Source organism: Durio zibethinus, chromosome 6 (genome assembly GCF_047325235.1).
Source record: "Durio zibethinus cultivar Kanyao isolate XHJ-2024 chromosome 6, ASM4732523v1, whole genome shotgun sequence".
Classification (NCBI taxonomy): domain Eukaryota; kingdom Viridiplantae; phylum Streptophyta; class Magnoliopsida; order Malvales; family Malvaceae; genus Durio; species Durio zibethinus.
This window is the reverse complement of record NC_143167.1, coordinates 22,132,569-22,146,144: the sequence shown is the minus strand read 5'-3', so window position 1 is coordinate 22,146,144 and position 13,576 is coordinate 22,132,569. Positions and strand designations below refer to the sequence as shown.

Here is a 13,576-nt window from a genome sequence, read left to right as displayed (position 1 = left end):
CAATTAAACTCAAAAATATTAATTTGAATAAAAAATAATCTGGTTCTAAAATATTATTATAAAAATAGTTTTAATATCTTAACATTGTTTTAAGTAATATTAGACATATTAGGATTTATTAGTTTGGACAAGATTTTGGAAAGTGTCAACCATGCTTTAACTTATCCAACTCATGGATACCTCTACTTGCATGCATGTAGGTGACCAACATAACATTTATGTCAAACATACTTTTAAGTTTTGCAAAGAAAGAAAAGGATATACAAAGGGAATTTTCCCTGGTCAATCCAACAAAAGCACACTTCTTACGGGACACACAGTACAGAATAATAGTATGAAGCATTTTATCGAATTAGCAAAACTTAAAGACGCTAAATAGGAGTCTCCCCCACGTTATAACACTTTACAGCTATTCCACAATACATATATTTCAGACAAATGCATCTAACCTCATATTATTACAACAAATTACAAAGAATAATACAACCATAAACCAACCTTACTTCTGCTTACCAATCCAAACTATCGCCAGTATCCCATTGCCACCACTGGTATACTTACCTTGTGCCCTCTGCTGCCTTTCATGATAATCTCTCCAAAGCTGTAACTTCTGGTAACTGATCGAGTAGTAAGAGTAACAGAGAACTTCCTCGATGCACCAGGTTTCAGAGTCATTGCTGAAGGGCTGGTTTCGATGGCAACGGATGGCTGCATTTTAGCCGTGATGACATAGGTTTCTTCCCCAGCAACATTTGTAACAATACGAGTAACCGTTTGAGTTCCCACCAGATGAGAGATTGTTATTGATGGAGTGTTGAGATTTGACGGGTGGCCCATGGTGTTATTGCAGGGCGAGTTTGTGTACTTTTTTATCTCATGAATATCAATACCAGGTGTGGTGCACAAGAATCCCAAATAACCCTCATAACCTACAAAAGGTAAGGGGAAACAAATAAAGACACTGAAAGGTTTCACAAAGCTAAAGTGTAACGCGGGGGTTTAGAAAGAAAAGCAGTCGTAATACTTCAGCAATAGGTAGTGTCTCAACAACCTGAAGTTGTCACCTAGTAAGATGTTAGAGCTTATTAGTGCATAACCAAAGGCATGGTTTCAAGGCAAAGCTTCTTTAGCTAGCAAAATGTGATGCAAATTTCTTTTTCTGAAAAACACTCAGGTCAAATGTACTTAAATCAAGTTTTCCCCATATGTTTTCTTCACCGTTTCTAATCCCTGACTATGGTTTTTTGTGAGGTTCCTTTGGAATATTATCCACCACAGTGTTTGACCCAAGTGTCCAGCTTTGGTTTATGTAATGGCCCTATGTCATTTCCTAAGTTGTAGCCATTCTATAGAGAATTTGAGAGAATTTATGCCAGTGCTTTTCTTGAAATTTCTATTGATTAAGTGACATCCATTAGCACAGCATACTAAGCCTTGAAATTTCATTAGATACGTATACCAGAATCATAACTTCCTTGGGTATTTACCAATTCTTGTAATAAATATCTTATAGCTCAAATGCTCAAAAGGGAAAAAAACATCTTGCTCAGGCTAGATAGTCAAAGTCCATTTATTCCATCCTCTTGCCTAGGTAAAGTAATTAGGTTGCAAAGTTGACGGGATCTATATAGAATAACCAACTAAACAATACATGATAAAATTACAAAGCAAAAGAAAGAATACCCGCATCAAAGATGAGTCCGGGATCCAAAGCAGCTCTTGGATTAACATGACCACTCCCATAATCAAAAGGAGTGGCTGTAACAAGCTTCATGGCCTCTGTTTCAGAATACTGTTGCGCTTGAAGAGGCCTTCCTGCTCTGTCTAGCTTTGTTGATGTTGTCATCAAGGCTGATTTTATAGCAGCAGGACTCCAATGAGGGTGTTTCTGCTTCAAAAGAGCAGCTATCCCTGCTATATGCGGTGCAGCCATACTGGTTCCAGAAATCATAGCAAACTCTTCTCCTGCTCAAAGCAAATTATTGATTGAGATCAATAAAATTTTCATTACTAGAAGCACAATGTCACTTCTCTTCCTCCTAACATGTGCCAGAAGTTTCTAAAAGTGATGGCTGAGAAGACAAGGAAAAGAAACAAGTATAAAAACTGAGCACATCTTTACCAACATAATTAGGCTCATCCGTTCCATTTGGTGACCAAGCAGCCCAAATTAGAGAACCAGGTGCCAAAATGTCAGGCTTAAGAAGATCTGCATCTTGAAAGCTGAAATCTTTTATGTTAGGCCCTCGAGCAGAAAATAGTGCAACCTGTGGTGCAGATTTATGGAGAATTGGCATCAAACCATCCCCAATGCTACCAATAGCTTTGAAGCTCTTCACTCGTCCGGTCCAATCTCTTGGTGTAGAAACATTATAGTAGTTGATAAGATCCTTAAAATGTGATTTCCAAGAGCCAAATCATAAAATTTAGCATTATCATGTTAGAAAAGTCGAATAATATTCGATCAAGCAACGAGAGCAGGTTGCAGATTCTGGCCTAGTGAGATGATGGAAAACTAACTGTATTATTAAATAGATAAGAAGAGCAAGGATGGTTACCATTGACTTGGAGACATCAGTGATAAGGATTCCAGGTATACCAACAGGAACAGGATCAAACTTTGTTCCAGGAGAAACACTTTCCACTGCAAGAACAAAACCAACTGCACCAAGAGCCTTGGCTGTTTCAGAGACTTTCTTAATTGATGCAGTACCAACAACAAAGTTGAAGGAATAGCCACAAAGAAGAATGTTCCCCTCAACCAAGTTCTTGTTCAACACTTCTGGCCTTTGGCAGTCTGAGGGGCTATACTTCATTACTGATGAATCCAGTAGCACATCATTAGCAGCAACCATGGTGTAGGTTTGGTTTGAATGAGTAGAAGCTGCAAAAATGCATAAGCTACAAACTTTATCTTTAAAAACAGAGAGATTTATCCATAGAAATTAAAGGCCAAGAAATTGGCAAGTGAGCAACCACACAGCTAGTGAGACTAACAGCACATTCCATTATTAAGTCCAATTGTTAAAATAAGGTACTTAGTGCTCATTTGGATTTAAAAGTTCCTTCAGTGGAGTGAGATTAGAGGGGTTAATCTCACGGTAAACATGTTTGGATAGCAAAAGACAGCGCGATGAAAACACTTTGATCGTGCTGTACCTCCAGTTAGATACCAAACCTTCATGGGTCCAGTGAAGGCAATCACAGCTCCTTTTCCATAATTATCCTCTTTCTATTTTCCTTTTTATAGTAAAAGGTAAGGCAATTTTTTAAGTCTACTTTTTCTATCTTACCCATCTTTTTTTTTTAATTTTGTTGTCTTTTTTTTCGTTTTATTTTATTTTAAAATTTTTTTAACTTAAAAGTTTTCAAATGATTTTTTTTATAAGATTAAAATTTTTTTATTAATAAAATTATTATTGATATGAAAATAATTTAATAAATTTTTAATTATTTATTAATTTCATAAATATTAAATAATTTAAATTTTTTATTATATAGAATTGTCAATCTAATATCCTTAATGGTCATTTTTTCTTACTACAATTCATCTTAATGCCATTGCTACTTTTGCATCCAAACATATATCCTACCACTGATTTTAATCTCACTACTATAATATCCTATCTCACTCCTATAGCACCCAATCTCACCTCGATTGCTACTTTCAATCTCACCAAAGCTAATCTTACCATCCATCCAAATGGACCCTTAATTGCTCAAAATTGAAGACAGAATCATATATTGGAAGGAGGTTTAGACCCTTATCAATGTATTTAGCCTTTATGATATTAATTAAAGATAAATATATTATGAAGTTAGAAAACATAAATACAAATATAAATAAAGATTGCCATATCAAATGCTCAAAAAAGACCAATTTTAAAAATTCTAGTCAACATTTTATTACCATCATGATAATAAATGAGAACAAAACAAATAGAGGTGCAACTGAGGCAACTTGATACAATGCTAGCCTTGACAAAACTCAAAACTTGAGCTTGACTCGATTACCAAACCCGAAGCTTGAACCCTAGCTCTGTTGAGCTTATTTCTGTACTCAAACTTGGCTAGAAAAATGTAACTGAGCTACTTTAGCTCAATTACATCAATTCAAGCAAAGAGATGAAAACTCGAGTCAAGCTTAAGCTCAAACTTGAGTTCAATAATCTAAGGAAATTTGTAAAAATTGTGAATTCTGATTCTTTAATCTGAATTTTGAACTAAACCTTGTGCCCTAGGAAATTTTATTGCACAACACTAGACCAACATAAAATCAACAATCTTAAAAGGTGATTAATTTTTTAAATAAGCCCAGTAGTAACCAAAGTGAGGAGTAAAGCAAAAATGTTTTGCTATTAATGGCCAATCATATGCACAAATTTGCCACAAATAAATAGTCAAAGTTGAAGCAACTTACGGGACAATCCAGTTCCAGCTAAAATTTTTCCATTTCCCATGGTCAGATGGTTTTTGTATCTACGATCATCAATTGCAGCTGCAACAGATGCTATCCATGGGCTATAAGACACCAAAGTTTTAGGGAAAGGACCTCCATTTCCAGCAGCCTGTGCAACAAAAACACCAGCTTTGACAGCTGCAAGAAGTGTAGCATCAAAAGGATTCAAAAATGTGGTCTTCGTAGTTGCTGGAGGACTATTTGGTCCCACTGAGAGGCTGAGGATATCCACACCATCATGAACAGCCTGTTCATAAAAGTTGTCAAATCACAAGTTTTCAACAAAAATAACGTAAAACGATGTATAGCTGATTGGTAAATTGGCATCTTTCAGAATCACACAGATAGCAAAAGTACGACTTTTTGTTTTTCCTTTTCAAGCCTATCATAAACAAGCTCAAAGATTCTTTTTTTCTCTTTCCTTTTTTTTGCATGTTCAGATCTCAACATAAGATAACTAAAAAGAGACAGCTTCACATTGTGTTTACAAAGGAGGATGTTAGTCATCAAGATCTCTAATTCAAAGATAAATCATTGAAGAAGTGTTCCACAAAAACATCTCCCAGCCAAAATTTGTGGCTCAATCCTTAGGAACAAGAGACACATATAAGACAATATCCAAAAGGAAAATCCTTATCTGGTTACCTAGAGTCCCAAATGATAGATGTATAAGGAAAATACCTATAGATAATGTTTAATTTATATCTCAGATGGAGTTATCCCAAGCGCAAAACAGATAGAAGGCTTGTATCTTAGCAGTAGCCTTGAATTAACATAAATAGCAATGAGAGAAATAACTATGATGGCACCATGTGATTTCCTAAGTAAATTGTAGCATACCTGATCAATTGCAGCTACCACATCTGCTACAAACCCTCCAAAAAGCCTGTATAGTGCCTTGTAGACAGCAATCCTGAAACCAAAAAAAAAAAAAAAAATTCTCATATTAAAAAAAATATTTTAATTGCACAATAACCTAGGAAGATCCGAGTAATCTGCACCTGGCACGAGGAGCCATTCCACTTGCTCTTCCAAATTCATGGCCATACACCCTCACGGGAATACCATTATTCCCAGCTGCAATAGCTGCGATGTGACTGGCATCCAGTGATTTAACAAAGAAGAGGAACCGGTTAAAAGAAAGATACAAATTTTTTTCACTTAACTCCAGTAAATTTATATAGAAGTCTTTCTATCAAATGCTAATTTTTGCCTCAGCGAGAAAAGAATAGAAGCTATGTGAGGAAAAGTTTTATGCTGCTTAGCTTTCCCCCAGAAATGCAGCAAGGAAAGCAAAGGTTTCTCTAGTGTCGTTCACCTTTTGCTCCCTTTTATACTCACTGAAAATATTTATTTACAGTTTAATCTGATATATCACCCTCTTTCCAAGGCCTGTCTTAAATATATAACTATCCATATATTTGTTTTTATTACTTACCATTGAAACGAAAATTTTTTTCTAACTTGGTCAATTTTGCTTTGTACTATAAATCCAGACATTTAATATGTGAATATCAGAATGCCCTTTTTGGAAATAAACAATTTGATTGAAACATTCTTCAGACAACACTAAAGTAATTTTAAAATGAGCATTATTTTACCAATTCTCCATGAAGAGAACAAGATTCCCAATTCTTTCAAGACCTCTAGCAGTAGCACCTTCCAATTTTTCTATGATTCAAATATGTTAGAAAGTTCACTTAACAAACATTTCAAAACAGAAAAAACAAAAAAAAAAAAAAAAAAGGAAAAAAAGGAAAGGAAAATCACAAAATGGAACATCTGGTACAATTCCCACCATAATCTTATGAAGACCAGTCATCATATACTTTATTCATTTTATGTAGGCTGCTGTTAAGTTCATGCTAAAACTATTTTTCTACAAATCAGAATCAGAATTACAAACACAAAGGCCTATCCGGAATTATATTTCCATTGGAGGAATCAACAAGAGATTGGGATGCCTATGTACCAGAAGCAGAGCTGCAACCTCAGTTCACAATGTAGGAATATCATGTGCAAGAATGATTACTTATTTTGAGCTCACATCTTGTGTTAACTATTGCCCAGAAAAAAAAAAAAAAAAAAAAAAAGGGTCTTTTAAAGAACAGTGGACTTTGAGTAAAAAGTGCTACAGTTGATAAATATGAAGCAGAACATTAGTACCTTTGCATTAAATGATATTGGCAGACTCATGCCAGAGAATTAACTAAAGGTATCACAAAAGAAAACAAAAGATGCAACTTTACCATTTACTGCCATATTTTTGAATTGTCTAGTGTTTATCTGCAAGTGAGTAGCCATAATATCTTCTACTTACACATAGATTGACATCATACATTTAATGATGTAAATTTTCTATTTGCAGTTCGATTAGTTACAGGAGTTTCAATTTTACATGTACTTTAGCCTTTACCCGGCCAAGCTGCAAGAAAAAGTGCAGCTATTGAAGGAACAATATTAAAAGTAAATAAAAATATTTAGTCTGTTTAAAAATTTCATAAAATCCATCTATCAGTTTCTTGTTGCAACTTTTCTCAAAACTCTAGTTTTCAGCTTTTACATAAGCCAAAATCAGTCACCAAAAACCTTGTTGACCTTGTTAAAGTGGTATTATCCCATATCCTATAGTCATATATTCAAGTTGGGCCCCTCCACTTACAGCCAATTGGTTTTGAGTTGGATGCTTAACAAACCTAGCTTAGCTTTTTGTAACAAGAAACTGTTCCAAAAGCTGGGTAGGCACTATATGCTATAAATGTGATTATAAGGCTTAAATAGATAATTTGCTTTACATCTTTTTTTTTTAATTGACATTTGACCTCGGATAATTGTGGTTTAAGTTAATACATGCATATTAGCACTTATAAAAACATGTAGAATATTTAATTCTTACATCCCATAATCAGTATTTTTTCAGCCAAACAATCACAGTCTAAGTTCTTGATTCTCATATCTGCACTTTTTGGTTTAAGATTAGCATTAGCTCATTTAGGTCCTTAAGACCTTCCTTCACTTAATGTAGCAATGATATAAACTAAACCTCTCTCAATGGTATAGTTGTTTAAGATAAGGTAGCATAGGGTTTCCCATTTAAATTGTAACTCAAGAATACTGTGGCAACTAACCTTCCATGTCCATCACCATCCATGGGAGATGCAAAATCAATAGCAGGATTAAAGGCACCAGCTGCTTTTGCAGCTTCAGCAAAATGTTGGGCTCCAATGACCTTCCCATTACAGAAGTCACTCTTGGTGTCAGGATCAATTTCGCATTTTCCTCTGTACTTTGGAACAGGCCCATATGGGTCAGTGTGATAGGCTGAAAAGCTTGGATGATGTGGATAAATTCCCGAGTCTACAAATCCTATTACAATGTCCTCTCCTGCCCTGTCAAAGCCACCTCCCGTTGGCCATACACCAGTTGGGAGCCCCAGAAATTGTGGGGTATGTGTTGTAAGTCTCCTCACCTTCCAATCTCTCTCCACAGATTTTACACCAGGAGCACGTCTCAAGGTTTCTGCCTACTAATATATTGGCATAGTGTAAGGAATGATAATGAAAGAGATTGGTTTTAGAAAAATTATAAGTATTCATTCAGCTAAAAAATTTATTTTAAAGAGAAAACCACAATGTGTAGCATTTGAAAGTTTCACCTGTTCAGGGGAAAGGTGAACTGAAAAGCCATTTATCAGGTGTTTATAACTGTAGAGTTTCTTGTAACTCCCACGATCAAACAGCATATCAAGAAGCATATCGTGTTTCTTTTCGAGATGACTAGCATAGGATGTTACCGATTCACTGAAACAAGCAACAAAGAAAACGAAAGGGATAATAATCAAGCCAACTTCAGTTTTTTCAATCAACTATAAGAGACTTATTGTGTGCGTCAGTCTATTTGAGTGTGAGAAGAGAGAGGGAAGGAAAGATAATCCATGTCAATGCAGTACGTAATGAACCAATAGATTTTGGAACAGTTAAAAAGAACCAGCTTATTACCAATGCAAGAAGCACAACAAATAGATAAGAAATTTCATTGTTCGCCTAGCTAAGTAGGCTAAATATTAGCTCTAATATCTATAAACTAAAGCCTCAATTTCGAAAATAAACGGTTCAACTAAACTCATTAAAAAGGTCTTTTCCCTTAAAATCATCCAATAATCTCAGGCAGCATGCAAAAAAATGAAATTGGAGTTGAACATCGGATCAATGGTTTATTTCTAGGGCCTCACGGCAACTCTCCCTCAACTTGTGCAGGAAAATATAACACAGCTTCAACTTAACATTTTCTTCTCTTCTCTCCTTTTAAAAGGAAAAAAAAAACATAAAAACATTTACTTCACTTCTTTTCTAACTTCCCCTTCTTTAATAATTAATATAACTCAAATGCATTAATTTCTGTTTTGATTCTGCAGCAGGTTTCCACAATAGTAGTTGCATTCACTCTCATAATAATAATTATTATTTCAACAGCATATCAAGAAGCATATCGTGTTTCTTTTCGAGATGACTAGCATAGGATGTTACCGATTCACTGAAACAAGCAACAAAGAAAACGAAAGGGATAATAATCAAGCCAACTTCAGTTTTTTCAATCAACTATAAGAGACTTATTGTGTGCGTCAGTCTATTTGAGTGTGAGAAGAGAGAGGGAAGGAAAGATAATCCATGTCAATGCAGTACGTAATGAACCAATAGATTTTGGAACAGTTAAAAAGAACCAGCTTATTACCAATGCAAGAAGCACAACAAATAGATAAGAAATTTCATTGTTCGCCTAGCTAAGTAGGCTAAATATTAGCTCTAATATCTATAAACTAAAGCCTCAATTTCGAAAATAAACGGTTCAACTAAACTCATTAAAAAGGTCTTTTCCCTTAAGATCATCCAATAATCTCAGGCAGCATGCAAAAAAATGAAATTGGAGTTGAACATCGGATCAATGGTTTATTTCTAGGGCCTCACGGCAACTCTCCCTCAACTTGTGCAGGAAAATATAACACAGCTTCAACTTAACCTTTTCTTCTCTTCTCTCCTTTTAAAAGGAAAAAAAAAACATAAAAACATTTACTTCACTTCTTTTCTAACTTCCCCTTCTTTAATAATTAATATAACTCAAATGCATTAATTTCTGTTTTGATTCTGCAGCAGGTTTCCACAATAGTAGTTGCATTCACTCTCATAATAATAATTATTATTTCAACAGAAAAACTGCATTATGTCACCACAAAATTTTACATCAAAAATATTGAAAATATTAGGAGCTCAACAGAGTCCAAAAATATAGATAAGCCACACCGAGGTGAAACCGTGAAAGATCCAAATTTCCCAACAAGCAAATTTGATTTACAGTTTCATTTTTCTTTTAAAAGAAAATCTTCATTGATGCAGAATATAAAAGAGTGGGTAAAAAAGAGTAAAGACCCATATTAAGAAACTACTATTATGTCCAAAAAAAGAATTAAGATATGAGCAAGAAGCTATCTACTTTGCTTTTGAAGGGTGTACAACTACTAATCTATATTGAGTATTATCAAAGTCACGTCAAATTCATAGTAAATTTTTTAGGCCCTTGCGCATATATCATTCAAAGACGCCCATTGCACAACAGGATACCAAATAAGCCAACAACGGAACAGCCACAATCAGACAAAAAAAATTAAAAGAAAGAAAAGAAAGAAACCGACCAAAATTGAAAACAATGAGAAATATATATATACCAACAAAAATTTACCTTGTAGTGTCAAGCTTCTCATCTGACTCCACAGCCGTAGCTTCAAACCCATTTTCACTACCTTTATAGCTAATAATAGGCTCTCCTTCTATTGTCACTATGTAAATCTCCGCTCTCCCAGTCACCACAAGCCCCAAAAGCATTACCAGGACAGCACACTCCACCGCCATCACCTTCATTTTTCTCCCTTTCAAAATCTGCTTCACTTTAAAATTATTAGTACTTAAACAAAATTCTAAAGTTTTTCTTTTTTTTTTTTTTGTTTTTCTTTTGAAGTTAATTTTTACAGCAATTATTTCTTTTGTTTTTAAAAAGGAAAAAATATCCGATTTTGTAAGTGAAAAAGAGACTTAACTAAAAATGATATTGACATTTACAGAGAGAAAATAAATAAAGTAACTTGGATTTAGATCCTTCTTGCTAAAAATAAACAACTTCACTGAGATCAGATAGAGTTGAAATTTATTAAGCTCGTTTCAGACCTTTTATGATTTTCTTTTTTAGAAATAAGGGGAAAACATTACTTAAATTAGTAAAAATATAGAAAAACAAAAAAACGAAAAATTACCCAAGAGACAATAAAAAAAACCCGATCCAATCCCGCCGGAAGCTTGCTTTTCTTATTTACATTCACGTCAATCAGTTGTCAACGTCGTTTTGTCTACGATCCAAGCAAAGAATAATTACAAAAATAAACTAAAAAAAGGGAAAAGAAAGATCAGAATCTTCATAAGCATTTATCGTGGCAATATCACTAAAAAAAAGGAAAATTTACACTTACGCAAGCATTAAAGAAGGGAATCAAGGAAGCTTTGGTAAGACGATTTTATCAAAGCAAAAAAAAAAAAAAAAAAACAGAAAAGTGAATGTGAAAGCAGAAGGTAAAATGATTGATCAGAGAGAAAGAGAGAGCATATTTATTCAAACATTTGCAGATATACGATCAGTTCAGTTGGATCTTTGATTCAAAGCGAGAAAGAAAATGAAAGAAAATGCTGAGAAAAAAAAAAAACAAAGGAAAAGAAAGAGATGTAGAAAGTAAAGTGTGCGTCGCTTATTACTATTGAAGGAAGAGAATAGACTAGAGCAGACTAGCGAGTGAGTGAGAGCGTGTTAGGTCGTTAGGTTTTTATTTTTTATTTTTTATTTTTATTGCTTTAAAACTTAAAAGTAATGAATATTTAAGAAAATCATTTACAATTTATACAAATTTAATTTTTTTTAATGTTCAAATAAAACGTTGGATTAAGATATAATTTTTTTAATTTTTATATTGTTTTTTAACGAGGATCGTGCAGACAAGGAAGCGAAGATAACGGGGTAATCATAGACAAATTATTATATAATAATTTACTTTTATTATTATATTATTTGTAAATCTAATAATTTATATAGTTATAATTATTTATTTTATTTTTAATAAATATAAAATATAAAAATTGGTTCATTATATCAAATATAAAATATATATTTACTTCTATAAAACTCATATGTATTTTTTTATAATTTTCGTATAATTATATTGTATTTAAAATTATTAATTTTAATTATTTCTCAATTAATATAGTAGCTTTTTGTTTTTGTTATCTTTAATTATGACAAGGGAGAGAGAAACATTGGCGCGCAAACTGTCTGGATTGTTTGATTGAAATGGCGTAATTACCCCTAAAATTGGCTATGATAGTTGATAGGGAGCAGCGAGGGCAGGGCACCTGATTGCAGCGGAACGGATACTGCTAGTATTTAATTTTCCGCGTTAACGCACGTGTCTTTTTTTTTTTTTTTTTTTTGTCAAAATTTCAAACATACGGTTGTTTCTTGCTTTCCGAAGAGTTGCTTTTTTATTTTTTTTAAAGTATTTGCCTTTTATATTATATTAGCATTGTAGATTGGATACGTTGTAAATTATAGTTTTTTTCTTAATGCGGTGAATTAGATATATATGCTTCAAAGCAAGAGATTTGGTCAAACGTTGCCACAATTGTGTCATAATTCATAAAACTTTATTTAAGATTTCAAAAAAGGTGTAAAAAGAAGAAGATTAGCAAATGAAATTTCTACGATCAAAAGGTACATGATCAGAGTAAAGATAAAATTTTCCCACATAATCAACTAATTTGGTCAATTTTTTCTAAGCACTTGTTGGTTGGTTTTTTTTTTTATTTTATGTTTTTAGTTCATCTTTTATTTTTTGTTTTTCACCTTTTATTGTAAAAAATAAATATACTAATGAAACACAAACCTTAATTAGTGTGCTTTCTTTTTGTTAGAAAAAATTTAGAGTGAGGAAGTGTTGGAGAAAGTAAAATAATAATACTCAATAAGGATGGAAGTAGGATTTTTAGCTCGCGGGGCGGAAGTCTTATATAATATTAAAAATTAATTTTTTTTAAATGCATAATAAACTCATATAAATTATATCAAGGAGACAAGTAAGCTAATACAATAAGCATGAATTACAAAAAAAAAAAAAAAAAACGAACATAAACTTTTTATTTATTTGAATTAGGCAACACCAATTTTCATCATAATTTCATAATCGAGATGTTTAATTTTACACAAGATTTCAGTTTTATGATTAGTTCTACACAAGTTTAAGTTAATTAAAACCCATGTTTTCAATGGTAAGGTATACATAATTGATGTAATAACAAATAATTGAAATTGTTATAAGAAAAATACCCATAAAAGAATAAACTATAATAAACACAATTGAAATTTTAAAGTGAAATTGAAGATTAACTAATTAAAATTTAAGAGTGTTCTTGAAAAGTTTAGTAGATCTCTAATCTACAATTGGAGAATCAAGGTTTTTTTTTTTTCTTATGGTGGTTTATCTAAAGTTAAAATAGGTTAACTTAAACTACTTAAGAGAACAAATTAATTTTAAATGTAATTGAATAAAAACCTAAAACTAAACAAAATGTAATATAGTTAAATATTGTTATTGGTCAATTACCTATTAATGAGTGAGAATTATGTAACTTTAACTTTTTTAACTTAAAAATATATATATAATATCAATATAAAAATTTATATTTAATTTTATTGGGATGAAATTATAAGTTTTAAATTATTTAAAATAAAATTCTATATAAATATAAAAATATTTAAAAATTTCACCTCAATTATCCCTAGTTCTAACACAAAGATATTTCAATAATTTCTCTTTTTGGTTAAGAAAATTATCTCTTCCACCCTAATTAAGTAAAGTTTTTAAATTTCAAAAATAAGATTAGCAATTAATGTTGTATTTGGTGCATAAGATAATAGATAAAATAGTATAATAATTATTCTATACTATATTTTATTTATAAGAATGGTATATGATGATTCAATTATCTCAAAGTGAAAAGAATTATTTTTAATCCATACGATTAAATT

The 13,576-nt window shown here is 32.3% G+C and overlaps 1 protein-coding gene across 3 annotated transcripts; it reads right to left on the bottom strand.

Annotated features, from left to right (window-relative positions):
* Positions 1 to 215: 215 nt before the first annotated feature.
* LOC111285703 (subtilisin-like protease SBT2.5) lies at positions 216 to 11,292 on the bottom strand. 3 transcript variants are annotated; one of them, XM_022875272.2, is made up of 12 exons: positions 10,974 to 11,292; positions 10,761 to 10,888; positions 10,193 to 10,389; positions 8,115 to 8,259; positions 7,588 to 7,982; positions 5,461 to 5,556; positions 5,300 to 5,372; positions 4,421 to 4,706; positions 2,559 to 2,884; positions 2,123 to 2,390; positions 1,684 to 1,965; positions 216 to 929 (listed from the first exon to the last, which is right to left on the bottom strand). In XM_022875272.2, the coding sequence occupies exons 3-12, from the start codon at positions 10,369 to 10,371 to the stop codon at positions 523 to 525; spliced, it is 2,457 nt and encodes an 818-aa protein (XP_022731007.2). In that variant the 5' UTR covers positions 10,372 to 10,389; positions 10,761 to 10,888; positions 10,974 to 11,292; the 3' UTR covers positions 216 to 522. The 3 variants fall into 3 exon arrangements, with proteins under 3 accessions (XP_022731007.2, XP_089618402.1, XP_022731006.2); XM_089762276.1 differs by having other exon boundaries at positions 7,588 to 7,985; positions 10,761 to 10,853; XM_022875271.2 differs by having other exon boundaries at positions 10,761 to 10,853.
* Between the last annotated feature and the right edge of the window lie 2,284 nt (positions 11,293 to 13,576).